We start from the raw sequence: 13388 nt of genomic DNA on the forward strand, positions 1-13388 counted from the left end.
GGAAGGAAGGAAGGAAGGAAGGAAGGAAGGAAGGAAGGAAGGAAGGAAGGAAGGAAGGAAGGAAGGGTAAGTAACTTCCACAGATGTACTGGGAAAGTAGCAGGAACAGCAGAAAGTAAGAGATGGGGGAAAATGGGTATGGTCAGGACACTGTTCAGTATGACTGGACTCCAGTTAGACGAAGAAGTCAAAACTAGGCTGGGCTCAGTGGCTCACACCTGTAATCCCAGCATTTGGGGAGGCCAAGGCAGGAGCCTCACTTCACGCCAAGAACTCAAGACCAACAACATAGCAAGACCCCATCTCTAAAAGAAAAAAAATGCAAAAAATAAAATTAGCTGGGCACAGTGGTGCCTGCCTGTCATCCTAGCTACTCAGAGGCTCATGTGGGAGGGTCACTTGAACCCAGGAGTTCCAGGCTGTAGTGAGCTATATGATTGCACCACTGTACTCCATGACAGAGTGAGACCCTATCTCTTTTTTTTTCTTTTTGAGACAGAGTTTCGCTCTTGTAGCCCAGGCCGGAGTGCAATGGTATGTTCTCAGCTCACTGCAACCTCCGCCTCTCGTGTTCAAGCAATTCTCCCGCCTCAGCCTCCCAAGTAGCTGGGATTACAGGCTTGCGCCACCACACCTGGCTAATTTTTGTATTTTTAGTAGCGACGGGGTTTCACCATGTTGGCCAGGATAGTCTCAAACTCCTGACCTCAGGTGATCCACACGCCTCGGCCTCCCAAAAGTGCTAGGATTACAGGCATGAGCCACCATGCCCAGCGACCCCGCCTCTTAAACAAAAAAGCAAGCCATGACTCGAGGCTCAGATCACACAGAGCCTTGAGTGCGTGGCTGAGGGACTTGGACCTTCTCCCAGGGCAGCTGGGGAGCTACAGGAGGGCGGTGAACAGGGAAAGTGCAGGGCCAGCTCTGGGGCTGGGGGAGGACTAACAAGGGGAGACTGGAGGCCAGGAGGCTTCAGGGAGGATCCAGGGGGAAGGATGAGGCCTGAGCTGGGGCAGTGACCTCTATGGGACTGGAGGGGCACAGCCCAATGTCCCTCTTCCCTCCCAACACCCACATATCCCCAGTCAGAGGCAGAACAAAGGCAAAAATCTTTTATTTCAACTTCAGGGAAGCCAGCGGTTTCTTCCCATCTCGGAAGCACAGGGAAACACCCTGATCAAGAAGGCACCGGCAGAAGCGGCATGGCTACCATTAATTGCTGAGGAGACAGAGCAAAGAGAATGAGGATCCAGGACCCAGAAGTCCAGCCCCCGGTCCCCCTCCCTCGGATCCAGAGTCCAGGCTCCCCAACGTCCCGGCTTCCCCAAACCATCCCCCAGGCACCTTTCTCTTCCAGTGGAAGGCTGCCTTGCTCTCATCAGAGTTGATCTGCAGTGGGATATAAGCGTCCAGATGATACAGCTGCTGGGGGCCCCCCATCACCAGGCGGTTCTCTCCGATCTCCAGCGACAGCCCCAGGGCTCCATCCTGGAGAGGTGGTGGAATCAGGTCACCCTCCTCAGCAACAGGACGGTCACCTGGACCCGGCATGGTAGCCTCACACGCTGGGAAACTATATTTGAAGGGTCTAATCTCCCAGGGAAGAGGCAAAAGACAGCAATTACAAGTCTCAACAACCGAGCACTTACAATCCCTCGGGCGCCCTCAGGAAAGCACCCAAAGGTGGCCTGTGGGCCTCCTGGGAGAGAGTACGCAGCTGACAAGTCCAGCAACAGCCCCTTGTCACTCTCGCTCAGAGACAGTCCCTGACCTTTCCAGACCTCATTCCCCTCCTCTGGCCCAGCGGGCAAAACTCACCAGTTTGGGGAGGTCAATTTCGGCCAAGAGGAGGTCGGGGGCTTCCAGCCACAGGTTCAGGTGAGGCTTTTCAGGGCTGAGGAGGAACAAGGTCCAGGGCCGAGCACAGCTGCCGGGTCTTTGCCTGGCGTTCCCTTTCTCCCTCCAACCGGCCCTGGTGCCTCAGAACGCCTTCCCAGTCAGGAGTTCTCTCTCTTCCCTCTCTCAGTGCCCAGGGCCCCAGGGCATCACCCAGTGTGGGAGGATGGAGGGAGGGATTCCCAAGAGCGTTGAGGAAACATCAGACCGGGGATCTACCGAAAGCCCACCCTGACTCAGCTCTCCCAGGGGCCGGTGTGTACAGGTCCCCCAGCTCCTGGATCCGAGGACGCTGCTGCGAGCGGATGTTCTGCTGCGAGATGGAGCCCATGAATGGCCGGTTCTTCATCATGCGCCATTCTGAGGGTCAGGAGCGCCGTCAAACATTGTACAGGTCAGGGTTCCCTTTGCTCTCTCAGGAGGCCTTGCATAGCCAAGAGCCTCCCGGGATCGGCTCCACCGGCTCACCGGGACTCTTGGGATCTGACCACACTCCCAGGCTTGGCTCCAGGAAGCCCGCCCACCTTAGTCACGCCCCCTCCCATGATAAGCTCCAATAAAACCCAGCCCTGGAGATGTTCCTGGCCCCGCCCCTTCAGGGCATCCAGACTCCACCCCCTCCCAGTAGCACAGACTCCAGGACACCCTGCCCAAGCCAGCCCCTCCTCTCCCAGGGGTGTCCCCCAAACCGCTCCTGGCTCCACTGTTTCCCGATGGCCCAGGCCCTGCCCCTCACCCGGATTCAGCTGCAAGTTGTATTTGTCCTCAAGGCCCTCTCTGGCGATGGTGATCACGAGCTCCCGCAAGAAATCGCTGTTCTGGGGTGACAGAGAGAGGGAAAAGACAGGCGGTGGGGGGGAGGGTAGGGGGAGAGACCCCTGCTCAGGCCTCACCCGCAGCCCCGCCCCCAACCTGCATCCTCCTGTAGAAGTCGCTGTTGACAGCTACGTCATAGGCGGTACAGCCCTGGCCTCCTGCGGGGAGAAAAAGGGGGTGAGGGCCCGCCAGCCCTCTGCAGGAAGCCCACAGTCCAGACCCAGACAGGGAAGAAACATTCAGGGACAGTGGCCACAAGAAGCAGAGACAGAGACATCAGAAGTGACAGCTGAGCACTCACTGTCCGCTCCGGACTGTCCGTCCAGCCTCCTCCCCAGCCTATCTCCTGTCCATCAGTGTAATGTCACTTGAGCTGACCCTATCCCTCCCCTGCTCACAGCTCTACTCTGGCTCCCCAGTGCTCCCAAGTGAAGGTCTGAGCCCCGCAAGCTTGGCATTGGAGACCCTGTGTCGTCTGCCCCTCCCACCTCTGGAGAAAATCTCATTCTTCTAGCAACCTTGGCCCTCTGAATTTATTTCAGTCACTCTCCATTACTGGCTGATCCAATCTAATCATTCTCTCCCATTTCCGGGCCGCTCTACATAGAACCTTCTTCTGTCTTTGCCTGCTGAACTCTTCCTGTTCCTTCAAATCTTATCCCACACCTCCTCCTCCAGGAAGCCTTCCCTGACCGCTTCATGTGGGTGACGAGCCCTCTCAAGGCTGTGCTGGGTGCCCCCCTCCAAAGCACCCTTTTGATACTGCATCCACCTCCTTGAGCCCTGCCCATGACAGGGAGTTTCTGGAACGTGGAATGTGAATTTGATAGGTCCTTATTCCCCGGGGCACTGCCTAGAGCTTGGTCCCGGAAAGCTTCAAGAGACATATGGAAAAAAGGACATAGAAGCAGAAACAGGGACAGAGGTGAGGCAAGACAAAGATGGAGACAGGGGAGAAGGGCAGAGGAGAAAACGGAATGAAAGAGAGAGCCGCAGGCTAGGTGCAGTGGCTCACACCTGTAATCCCAGCACTTTGGGAGGCTGAGGCAGTGGATTACCTGAGGTCAGGCGTCTGAGACCAGCCTGGCCAACATGGCAAAACCCGACTCTGTTAAAAATACAAAAATTAGCTGGGCATGGTGGCGCACGCCTGTAATCCCAGCTAGTTGGGAGGCTGAGGCAGGAGAATCGTCTGAACCTGGGCAACAAGAGCAAAACTCCATCTCAAAAAAAAAAGAAAAAAGAAAGAGAGAGCGGGCTCAGGACTAAAGCCAGGAGATCCACTAATGCATGAAGAGCACTCTGCCCAGGCCTCCCGGCCCTGGAGTGGGGCATGGAAAAGTGCCAGCCTGGCCAGGTGGCAGAACCAGGACTGCCTGGGTTTGGGATGCCCAGGGCACTAGAGATCTACCATAGGGAAAATCATCAGACTGGGGAGCCAGATCTCCAGGAGCTGAAGGAAGAGGATCCTGGGCCCAGGATGCTTGGGTTCTAGGGAAGAAGGGGCCTAAGCAGGCCAGACTCCTGGGTCCTCTGAGGGCACTGACTTGCATCCAGTTCTGCATGAGGCTCTCCCAGACTCATGGGGATGCGAAACCCAGCTTGGTCCTCCTCTAGCATCTGAAGCAGCTCCTCCTCGGTCACGTCGGCGGGAGGAGGGATGGAGAGGGAGTGGCAGATGTTGATGAAAACCTTCCCTTCTGAGGAGTTGGTCTTTATGCAGAAACCTGGTGGGAGTGGGTTAGTCATGACAATCGTTTTCTGCACAAGTCCCAGTACCCATCCATTCTCTCCAGGCTCTCTTTTTCTTTTGCCCTATCCCCCTTTTTCTGGGTTTGTTCCACTCCCCACCCCCCCCCTTTTTTTTTTTTTTTTAAACAGAGTCTCACTCTGTCACCCGGGCTGGAGTGCAGTAGCGTGATCTCAGCTCACTGCAACCTCCACCTCCCAGGTTCAAGCAATTCTCATGCCTCAGCCTCCCAAGTAGCTGGGATTATAGGCGCCCACCACCACGCCCGGCTAATTTTCGTATTTTTAGTAGAGATGGAGTTTCACCATATTGGCCAGGCTGATCTCAAATTCCTGACCTCAGGTGATCCTCCCGCCTCGACCTCCCAAAGTGCTGGGATCACAGTTGTGAGTCGCTGTGCCCAGCCTCTCTTCCTATCTTTGTTTTTGTTGTTTGTTTCGTTTTGTTTTTGAGACAGAGTCTCGCTCTGTCACCCAGGCTGGAGTACAGTGGTGCGATCTCCACTCACTGCAACCTCTGCCTCCTGGGTTCCAGCAATTCTCCTGTGTTAGCCTCCCGAGTAGCTGGGACTACAGGTGCGTGCCACCGTACCCAGCCTCTTCCTATCTCTGATTCTCTGGCCCCCTACCTACTCCTACTCTGTCCTCCAACTCCTTTCTGTCCTAGGGTGATCTCTGTGGGTGTCTGCTCACCCCACCCCCATCCCAGGCCTTTATTTTCGTGTCTCTTTCCTTCCTCCTCTCTGTCCCCTGCCCCGGCCCTCCCTGGGTCTCCTGTCCCTCTCTCTCCGGTGTCCTTTCTCACCCGGCTGAGGCTGGATTTGTGTCGATTCTGGTCTGGTTGTCTGGGCTTGCTGGAGCTCCTTCGAGGCCTGTATAAAGTAAAACTACCTCCAGGCTTGGAGTCTGTGCCATCAGACCCCTCATTTGTTCCTCAAATGGAGCAATTCTTATCTATGAGAGCTGTGGATAACGCGAGAAATTGAACGGTTTAGGTCCCCTTTCTCCTTTGGGAACTAGAGGAACAACCGCAACCCCACCTAGCAAACTTGAAGCCCATCAACCTGAATTCCCCCAGGCCCAGTTCCCACCCTAGTGCATTCTGGCAACTGTAGTCCCATCTTTGAGCACCCCGCCAAAATCCCGGAATACTCAAGGATCCAGGGGTCCGGTCACTGTGCACCTGCAGCAACAGCTCCTCAAATCGTGCCGAATCAGCACCCATCCTCTCCGCCTCGCTTAGCTCCAGTCCCAGCAGCTTCGGGTTCGCCATGGCCCTGGAAAAGAGATCTAGGCGTCCTCAAGACCCTCAGCGTGGGGAACTTTGCCCAGGATCCGAACCCCAGTGCTTGCTCTGGCCCTCAATCGACTCCGGATACCTATTATCCTGTTCAGAAAGCTAAAACTGGCCTAAGACTACAATTCCATTCAAGACCGAACACCGTCATCAAATCCGTTGGGAATCTGTATCTCTGGACGCGCTCTCCGTCCTACTTGCCGAATTGTAAACGAAGCCACACTTCCGGTCTATCCGTAAACACAAGACTCGAGTACGCCACACTTCCGAGTACCCCATGCGCACTCACAAGCTGGTATCGCGTTATTGACAAGCCACGCCCTTCGCATCAATCAAAAATAAACACCAAGGCGAATCCCTAAATGCCACACTTCCTGTATCTATGAAAGCCACACTTCCGGCTGGGCGCTGTGGCTCATGCCTATAGTCCCAGCACTTTGGGAGGCCAGGGCGAGAATCACGTCAGGCCAGGAGTTCGAGACCAGCTTGGGCAATACAATGAGATAACGTCCCACAGCCCATCTGTTTAAAAAAAAAAAAAAGCGCCACACTTCCACTCTTTCCACAACCAAAACCGGCCCCGTTACTTTGCAGTGAAGGTTGCATTTTCAAAACCTTAATCTCAATGTCCATCCTAAAAGGTACCCTTTTTATCTTTGAATTATCACTTCCTGCCAGATCTAGCTCCGACCCCTAGTAAATATAATTAGAACTGAAAGCTGCACTTTCAGGCTGGGAGTCTGAGGTAGGAGGATCGCTTGAGTCCAGGAGTTCGAGACCAGTCAGAGCAACATAGCAAAATCCTGTCTCTACGGAAAAAAAAAAAAAGGAAAAAAATAGCCAGACTTGATGGCATGCGCCTGTAGTCCCAGCTACTGTGCAGGCTGACGCAGGGGAAACGTTTGAACCGGAAAAGTAGAGGCGACAGTCAGCCGTGATCGGACCACTGCACTCCAGCCTGGGCGACAAAGGGAGACCCTATCTCAAGAAAATAAAAGGTAAAACAAATAAAACTTGCACTTCCTGCTACTATAAAACAAGGCACTGGGAAGACGCATCAATACGACGACCCTTTTTTTTTTTAATTACTTTTTTTTTTTTTTGAGACAGGGTCTGCCTTTGTCACCCAGGCTGTCGTGCAGTGGCGCGATCTCGGCTCACTGCAATGTACGCCTCCCGGGTTCAAGTGATTCTCCCGGCTCAGCCTCTTGAGTAGCTGAGATTACAGGCGCGTACCACCACAGCTCAGCTCATGTTTTTAGTAGAGACGGGGTTGCACCATATTGGTAAGGCTGGTCTCGAACTCCCAACCTCAGGTGTTCCACCTGCCTCGGCCTCCCAAAGTGCTGGGATTACAACCGTGAGCCATCGTGCCCGGCCACGCCGATCCTTCTAAATCCGGAGCCCTCCCAATTAATCGCAAATTACCTACATCCCTGGCTCGCCTTCCTCCCCGTTTTAAGCAGTGCGCATGCTCCTAAATACGCTTCCCCGTAGGCTGGGCCAACGGGTCCTAAGGCAAAAAGTGTGGGCGAGGCTGCTCTCTGTATCTCGTAGCCCCACCCCATTCGCATTAGTCCCGCCCCTTTGGGCTGGAACGGGAGGTGTGGCCCTTCGGACCTCAAGGTTCCCCTTAACACAGAGCGCCCCACAGTCTTCGCGGAAAGCGTTCTGGGTAGGCGATGGCTGCGACGCGTGCAGGGCCCCGCGCCCGCGAGATCTTCACCTCGCTGGAGTACGGACCGGTGCCGGAGAGCCACGCATGCGCACTGGTGAGAGCCTGCCCGGCCGGCGCTGCCCGCTGCGTTACCCAGGCTTGGGCGCCCGGTTTTTCGCGGGGAGTCCCGTCATCCACTGCGGCAGCTCAGCAACTCCGCCTCTCTCAGTCCCCGTGATTCCCGCCGCCCAATAGGATCGCGCCCTGTAGGACGCTCCCTTGAGCCTTGGCGCTGGCGGCTTCGGCCTTTTAGTCTGTTCCCATCTTCCCCAGTGGTTCTCTTGCCCCTTGATCCTGAACTTCTTGTGGTGTTTCCGCGGTTTTCCCGAACTCCTCTAGACGCTTTCGTGATTCCTCAGGGTCCCCTCAGAACCTGACGCGCACCACCAGACCCCTTAAGATTCCTGTGGGGCTCCGGCGACCCACAACCTCCATTGTCTTTCCACGACTCTTTAAAACATCCTATGGCCTTCATGGGCCTCCGGAGCACCCCAGACCTCCTGAGGGACTCCCTTGATCCCCTTGATTACCCGGAGACCTTCAGAACTTCCATGGAGCCCCCGTGATCCCATAGGGCCCCTCAATACTCGTGGGGTTCATGTGCCCTCATGGGAAATCTCAGGAGCCTAGAATACATCAGGACTTCCGGTTTGGGTTTTTGGTTTGTTTTTGTTTTGTTTTGTTTTTGAGCCAGGGTCTCACTCTGTCGCCCAAACTGAAGTGCAGTGGCGTGATCGCACCTGTTGATCACTGCAGCCTCAACCTCCTGGGCTCAAGCCGTCCTCTCACCTCAGCCTCCCAAGTAACTGGGACCAGAGACGTGTGCCACCACTCCCAGCTAATATTTCTACTTTTTCTAGAGACAAGGTTTCAGCATGTTGGCCAGTCTGGTCTCGAACTCCTGGCCTCAAGTGATCCACCCACCTCGTCTTCCCAAAGTGCTGGGATTACAGGCGTGAGCCACTGCACCCAGCCACATCAGGACTTCCTGTAATTACTTATGGCCCCTCACAAAACCCTCACGGGACTCCTACGATCTCTCTAGCTCTCAGAATGTCCCACAGGGTTCCCATGATTGTTCAGGAACCCCTGAAGTCATCATGAGGGTCCCATGATCCCCTGGGGGTCCTCAGAACCTCCCTAGGACTCCCATGATCCCTCGGAGGGCCCCAGAACCCTCGTGGGGTTCCTGCAAATAAGTAGGGCGCCTCGAACTGTCATTTCCCCAGGCACTCTCAGAATTCCCTCACGGGGCTCTCATGATCCCCTAGGGCCCCCCAGTACCCAGGTGGGAGAAGCTTAGGCTTCTTTGAGGGGGAGGGCAGGAGGCCAGAGCAATGGCCCAGGTGGAAGAGACTGGATCAGAACCCTGACACAGCCTAGCACTTGGGGAGGCTGAGACAGGGAGATTGCTTGAGCTCAGGAATTCGAGACCAGCCTGGGCAACATAGTGAAACCTGGTCTCTACTAAAATACAAAACACTGGGCCGGGCGTGGTGGCTCAGACTTGTCATCCCAACACTTTGGGAGTCTGAGGCGGGCGGATCACCTGAGGTCAGGAATTCGAGACCAGCCTGGCCAACACGGTCAAACCCCCTCTCTACTAAAATACAAAAATTACCTGAGCGTGGTGGTGTTTGTCTGTAATCCTAGCTACTCGGGAGGCTGAGGTGGGAGAATTGCTTGAACCTGGGAGGCGGAGGTTGCAGTGAGCAGAGATTGCACCACTGCAGTCCATCCTGGGCAACAGAGCAAGACTCTGTCTCCAAAAAAAAAAAAAAAAAAAACCAAAAAAAAAATGGCCGGGCGCGGCGGCTCACGCCTGTAATCCCAGCACTTTGGGAGGCTGAGGCGGGCAGATCATGAGGTCAGGAGTTCGAGAACAGCCTGGCCAAGTCGGTGAAACCCTGTCTGTACTAAAAATACAAAAAAATTAGCTGGGCATGGGGGCAGACGCCTGTAGTCCCAGCTACTCGGGAGGCTGAGGCAGAATTGCCTGAAGCCGGGAGGCAGAGGTTGCAATGAGCTGAGATCGCACCACTGCACTCCAGCCCGGGCGACAGAGTAAGGACTCTGTCTCAAAAAAACAAAAACAAAAACAAAAAAGAAAGAGAGAGAGAAATGTAAATTAAACCCACAATGAGCTATCACTATGCACCTAAATGGCTAAAATGTAAAAGACTAGCCATACCAAGTGTTAGGTTTTTTAAAGGGAAGGCGAGGGTGAAAGAAAGACAGGGACCGAGGAGGTCTACGGCAACACAGGTATGTTGCAAAAACCTGCGGAGATGGGGTACCAGCTTAATGCTGGAGCCCACCGCTGCTTACAGGCTAGGGTACTTCTAGGTATGGGGTCTGGGCAGTATGGCTTGCTGCCCGGCAGGATATTGACAAGGCGTTCCTATGATCAGGCGGTTTGGCCCTTTTTCTGCTGGGATGTGATAGGTTGTTCCTGGGGACTTTGCTCAGCAGGATATGATAGAGATATTCCTTCAGTTGGAACTTTGCCTGGTGGGGTATGATAAGAAAGTCAGGCAGCCAGACGTGGTGGCTCACACCTGTAATCCCAACACTTTGGGAGGCCCAGGTGGGCGGATCACTTGAGGTCAGGAGTTCGAGACCAGCCTGGCCAACATGGTGAAACCCCATCTCTACTAAAAATACAAAATTAGCCGGGCATGGTAGCAGGCGCCTGTAATCCTAGCTACTCGGGAGGCTGAAGTGGGAGAATTGCTTGAACCTGGGAGGCGAAGATTGCAGTGAGCGGAGATCGCACCACTGCACTCCATCCTGTGCAACAGAGCAAGACTCTGTCTCAAAAAAAAAAAAAAAAAAGAAACAGAAAACAAAAAGTTAGCCAGCGGTGGCGGCGCACACCTGTAGTCCCAGCTACTCGGGAGGCTGAGGTGGGAGGATCACCTGAGCCTGGGAGGTGCAGTGATCATACCACTGCACTCCAGCCTGGGTGACAGAATGAGACCCTGTCTCCCCTGAAAAAAAAAGAAGTTGAGGCCAGACAGTGGCTTACACCTGTAATCCCAGCAGTTTGGGAGACCGAGGCAGGAGGATCTCTTGCGCCTAGGAGTTCAAGAGCAGCCTGGGCAACATGGTGAGGCAACATGGTGAGGCCCCATCTTTATTAATATAAAAATAAAACATAAAAAGTGAAGCTGAGACTTGGACTTGAGCCCTTGCATTTCAGACCCATGTTCTCTGGGCCAGACTCAACCAACAAACATGTTTTCTTTGGCCTAAACTTTATTTTTGAAAATGTGAAATGCTGGACAATTGATTCCATGTAAACATCCGGGAGGTCCTCTTGAAAATAAAATTCCAAAATGTGTCAAACTTTGGCTCAACTTCCCTGACAAAAATCATCTGGAACCAATAGCTCCTGTCTTTTCAATGAATCGCAAGCTCCTCTTCTCATCCAGGCCCTCTTCTCAGGCCTCCTGGAACCCTCTGGACATTCTTTTGGAATTTTGTTTTTCTTTTGGGGGAAAATTTTCAAACTTGCACAGAATAATTAGCATTTATTTTGAACTCCTATTTACCCATCACTCTGCTTTGACCATCATCAACATTTATCCCAGTGCTGTTTCCTTCTGTATTTTCTTTGGAGTAATTTAAACAAATCCCAGATGTCACAGTATTTTCCTATAAATATTTGAATCCTTTCTTCTAACAGATAAGGGTTCATTTTGTTACAAAACTACCATGGTCTGTTACCACACTTAACAACATTAACTCATTCTTTTTGTTTTTTGTTTGTTTGTTTGAGACAAGGTCTTACTCTGTTGCCCAGGCTAGCGTTCAGTAGCACAATCACAGCTCACTGCAGCCTGGAACTCCTGGGCTCAAGCAATCCTCCCACCCCAGCCTCCTGAGTAGCTGAGACTACAGGTGTGTACCACCATGACTGGCAAATTTTTCATTTTTATTTGTAGAGATGGGGTCTTGCTGTGTCTGTCCAGACTAGTCTCAAACTCCTTGGCTCAAGCAATCCTCCTGTCTCAGTGTGGGAAAGTGCAGGGATTACAGATGTGAGCTACCATGCCCAGCCAACAATCATTCTTTAATGTCATCTAATGGCCAGTTCATGATCAAATATCCCTGACTATCTCACAGATGTCTCTTTTCCCTGTGGGTGTTTGAGTTTGGAACTTCTAAGTAACTTTTTTTGCTTTAAAGAGAAAACAGAAGTCAAGCATGGTGGCTCATGATTGTAATCCCAGCACTTTGGGAGGCTGAGGCGAGTGGATCACCTGAGGCCAGGAGTCTGAGAGCAGCCTGGCCAACAGGGTGAAAATCCATCTCTACTAAAAATATAAAAATTAGCTGGGCATGGTGGCGGCCACCTGTAATCCCAGCTACTCAGGAGGCTGAGGCAGGAAAATCACTTGAACCCAGGAGGCAGAAGTTGCAGTAAGCCAAGATCGCACCATTGCACTCCAGCCTGGGCGACAAGAGCGAGACTCTGTCTCAAAAAAAAAAAGAAAAGAAAAGGAGAAAGGCCAGTAGGAGAAAAATCAGGAATATGTGACATCAGAGATGCTAGGAGAATCTGTAGAAGGAGAAAGTGAGCAGTGTGTTTTGGATTTAGCAGCAGAGAAGATGTGACCAGGATGAGAAAGAAATATGGAGGAGAAGGCCGGGCGTGGCAGCTCACGCCTGTAATCCCAGCACTTTGGGAGGCCGAGGCAGGTGGATCACAAGGTCAGGAGATCGAGACCATCCTGGCTAACATGGTGAAACCCCGTCTCTACTAAAAATACAAAAAGAAAAAAATTATCCTGGCATGGTGGCGGGTGCCTGTAGTCCCAGCTACTTGGGAGACTGAGGCAGGTGAATGGCGTGAACCCGGGAGGCGGAGCTTGCAGTGAGTAGACATCGTGCCACTGCACTCCAGCCTGGGGGCGACAGAGCGAGACTCCATCTCAAAGGAAAAAAAAAAAGAAAAGAAAGAAATATGGAGGAGATGTGGTGAGTGAGATATGGTTTTAAAAAAAAAAAAAATTTTTTTTTTTTTTTGTTTGAGACAGAGCCTTGCTTTGTTACTCAGGCTGGAGTGCAGCGGTGTGATCTTAGCTTATTGCAGCCTCCACCTCCTGGGCTCAAGTGATCCTCCCACCTCAGCCTCCCAGGTAGCTGGGACTACAGGCACTCACCACCACACCCAGCTAACTTTTTGTATTTTTTGAAGAGATGAGCTTTCACCATGTTGCCCAGGCTGGTCTTGAACTCCTAGGCTCAGCCCACCTCAGCCTCCCAAAGTGGACTCCAAATAGGCGCCACTATTGTGGCACCAGCCCAAGGACTCAGTTGAGACTCTAAATGAATGAATTAAAGATGTTCACACGTCTGTAATCCCAGCACTTTGGGAGGCCAAGGCAGGCAGATCACTTGGGGTCAGGAGTTCAAGACCAGCCTGGCCAACATAGTGAAACCCCATCTCTACTAAAAATACAAAAAGCGAAATTAGCCAGGCGTGGTGGCGGGCGCCTGTAGTCCCAGCTACTCAGGAGGCTGAGGCAGGAGAATGGCTTGAACCCGGGAGGCAGAGCTTGCAGTGAGCCAGAGATCGCGCCACTGCACTCCAGCCTGGGTGACAGAGCAAGACTCCATCTCAAAAAAAAAAGGGGGGGGCCGGGCGCGGTGGCTCAAGCCTGTAATCCCAGCACTTTGGGAGGCCGAGACGGGTGGATCACGAGGTCAGGAGATCGAGACCATCCTGGCTAACACGGTGAAACCCCGTCTCTACTAAAAAATACAAAAAACTAGCCGGGCGTGGCGGCGGGCGCCTGTAGTCCCAGCTACTCGGGAGGCTGAGGCAGGAGAATGGCGTAAACCCGGGAGGCGGAGCTTGCAGTGAGCTGAGATCCGGCCACTGCACTCCAGCCCGGGCGACAGAGC

At 53.2% G+C, this 13388-nt stretch overlaps 1 protein-coding gene across 4 annotated transcripts; it reads right to left on the reverse strand.

The window, feature by feature from the left end:
• Nucleotides 1-1097: 1097 nt before the first annotated feature.
• On the reverse strand, nucleotides 1098-7244 carry PIH1D1 (PIH1 domain containing 1). 4 transcript variants are annotated; one of them, XM_025367560.1, is made up of 9 exons: nucleotides 5645-6033; nucleotides 5267-5333; nucleotides 4260-4439; nucleotides 2809-2870; nucleotides 2633-2714; nucleotides 2127-2256; nucleotides 1819-1894; nucleotides 1345-1488; nucleotides 1098-1219 (listed from the first exon to the last, which is right to left on the reverse strand). In XM_025367560.1, the coding sequence occupies exons 1-9, from the start codon at nucleotides 5732-5734 to the stop codon at nucleotides 1178-1180; spliced, it is 873 nt and encodes a 290-aa protein (XP_025223345.1). In that variant the 5' UTR covers nucleotides 5735-6033; the 3' UTR covers nucleotides 1098-1177. The 4 variants fall into 4 exon arrangements, with proteins under 4 accessions (XP_025223345.1, XP_025223342.1, XP_025223343.1 ...); XM_025367557.1 differs by adding an exon at nucleotides 7187-7244 and having other exon boundaries at nucleotides 1104-1488; nucleotides 5645-5738; XM_025367558.1 differs by having other exon boundaries at nucleotides 1104-1488; nucleotides 5645-5738; nucleotides 5841-6033.
• Between the last annotated feature and the right edge of the window lie 6144 nt (nucleotides 7245-13388).

The sequence above is a fragment of the Theropithecus gelada genome, chromosome 19 (genome assembly GCF_003255815.1).
Source record: "Theropithecus gelada isolate Dixy chromosome 19, Tgel_1.0, whole genome shotgun sequence".
In the NCBI taxonomy this organism is placed as follows: Eukaryota; Metazoa; Chordata; class Mammalia; order Primates; family Cercopithecidae; genus Theropithecus; species Theropithecus gelada.

Bases quoted from the DNA above. Each gene is read 5' to 3' on its own strand.
- PIH1D1 (XM_025367557.1), bottom strand. From the start codon at position 5,734: ATGGCGAACCCGAAGCTGCTGGGACTGGAGCTAAGCGAGGCGGAGAGG. The intron at 2,257-2,632 runs GTGAGGGGCAGG...CCTGACCCTCAG, and splicing joins CAACTTGCAGCTGAATCCGG to AATGGCGCATGATGAAGAAC. The intron at 1,895-2,126 runs GTGGGCTTTCGG...GTTCCTCCTCAG, and splicing joins CCTGGGAGAGCTGAGTCAGG to CCCTGAAAAGCCTCACCTGA.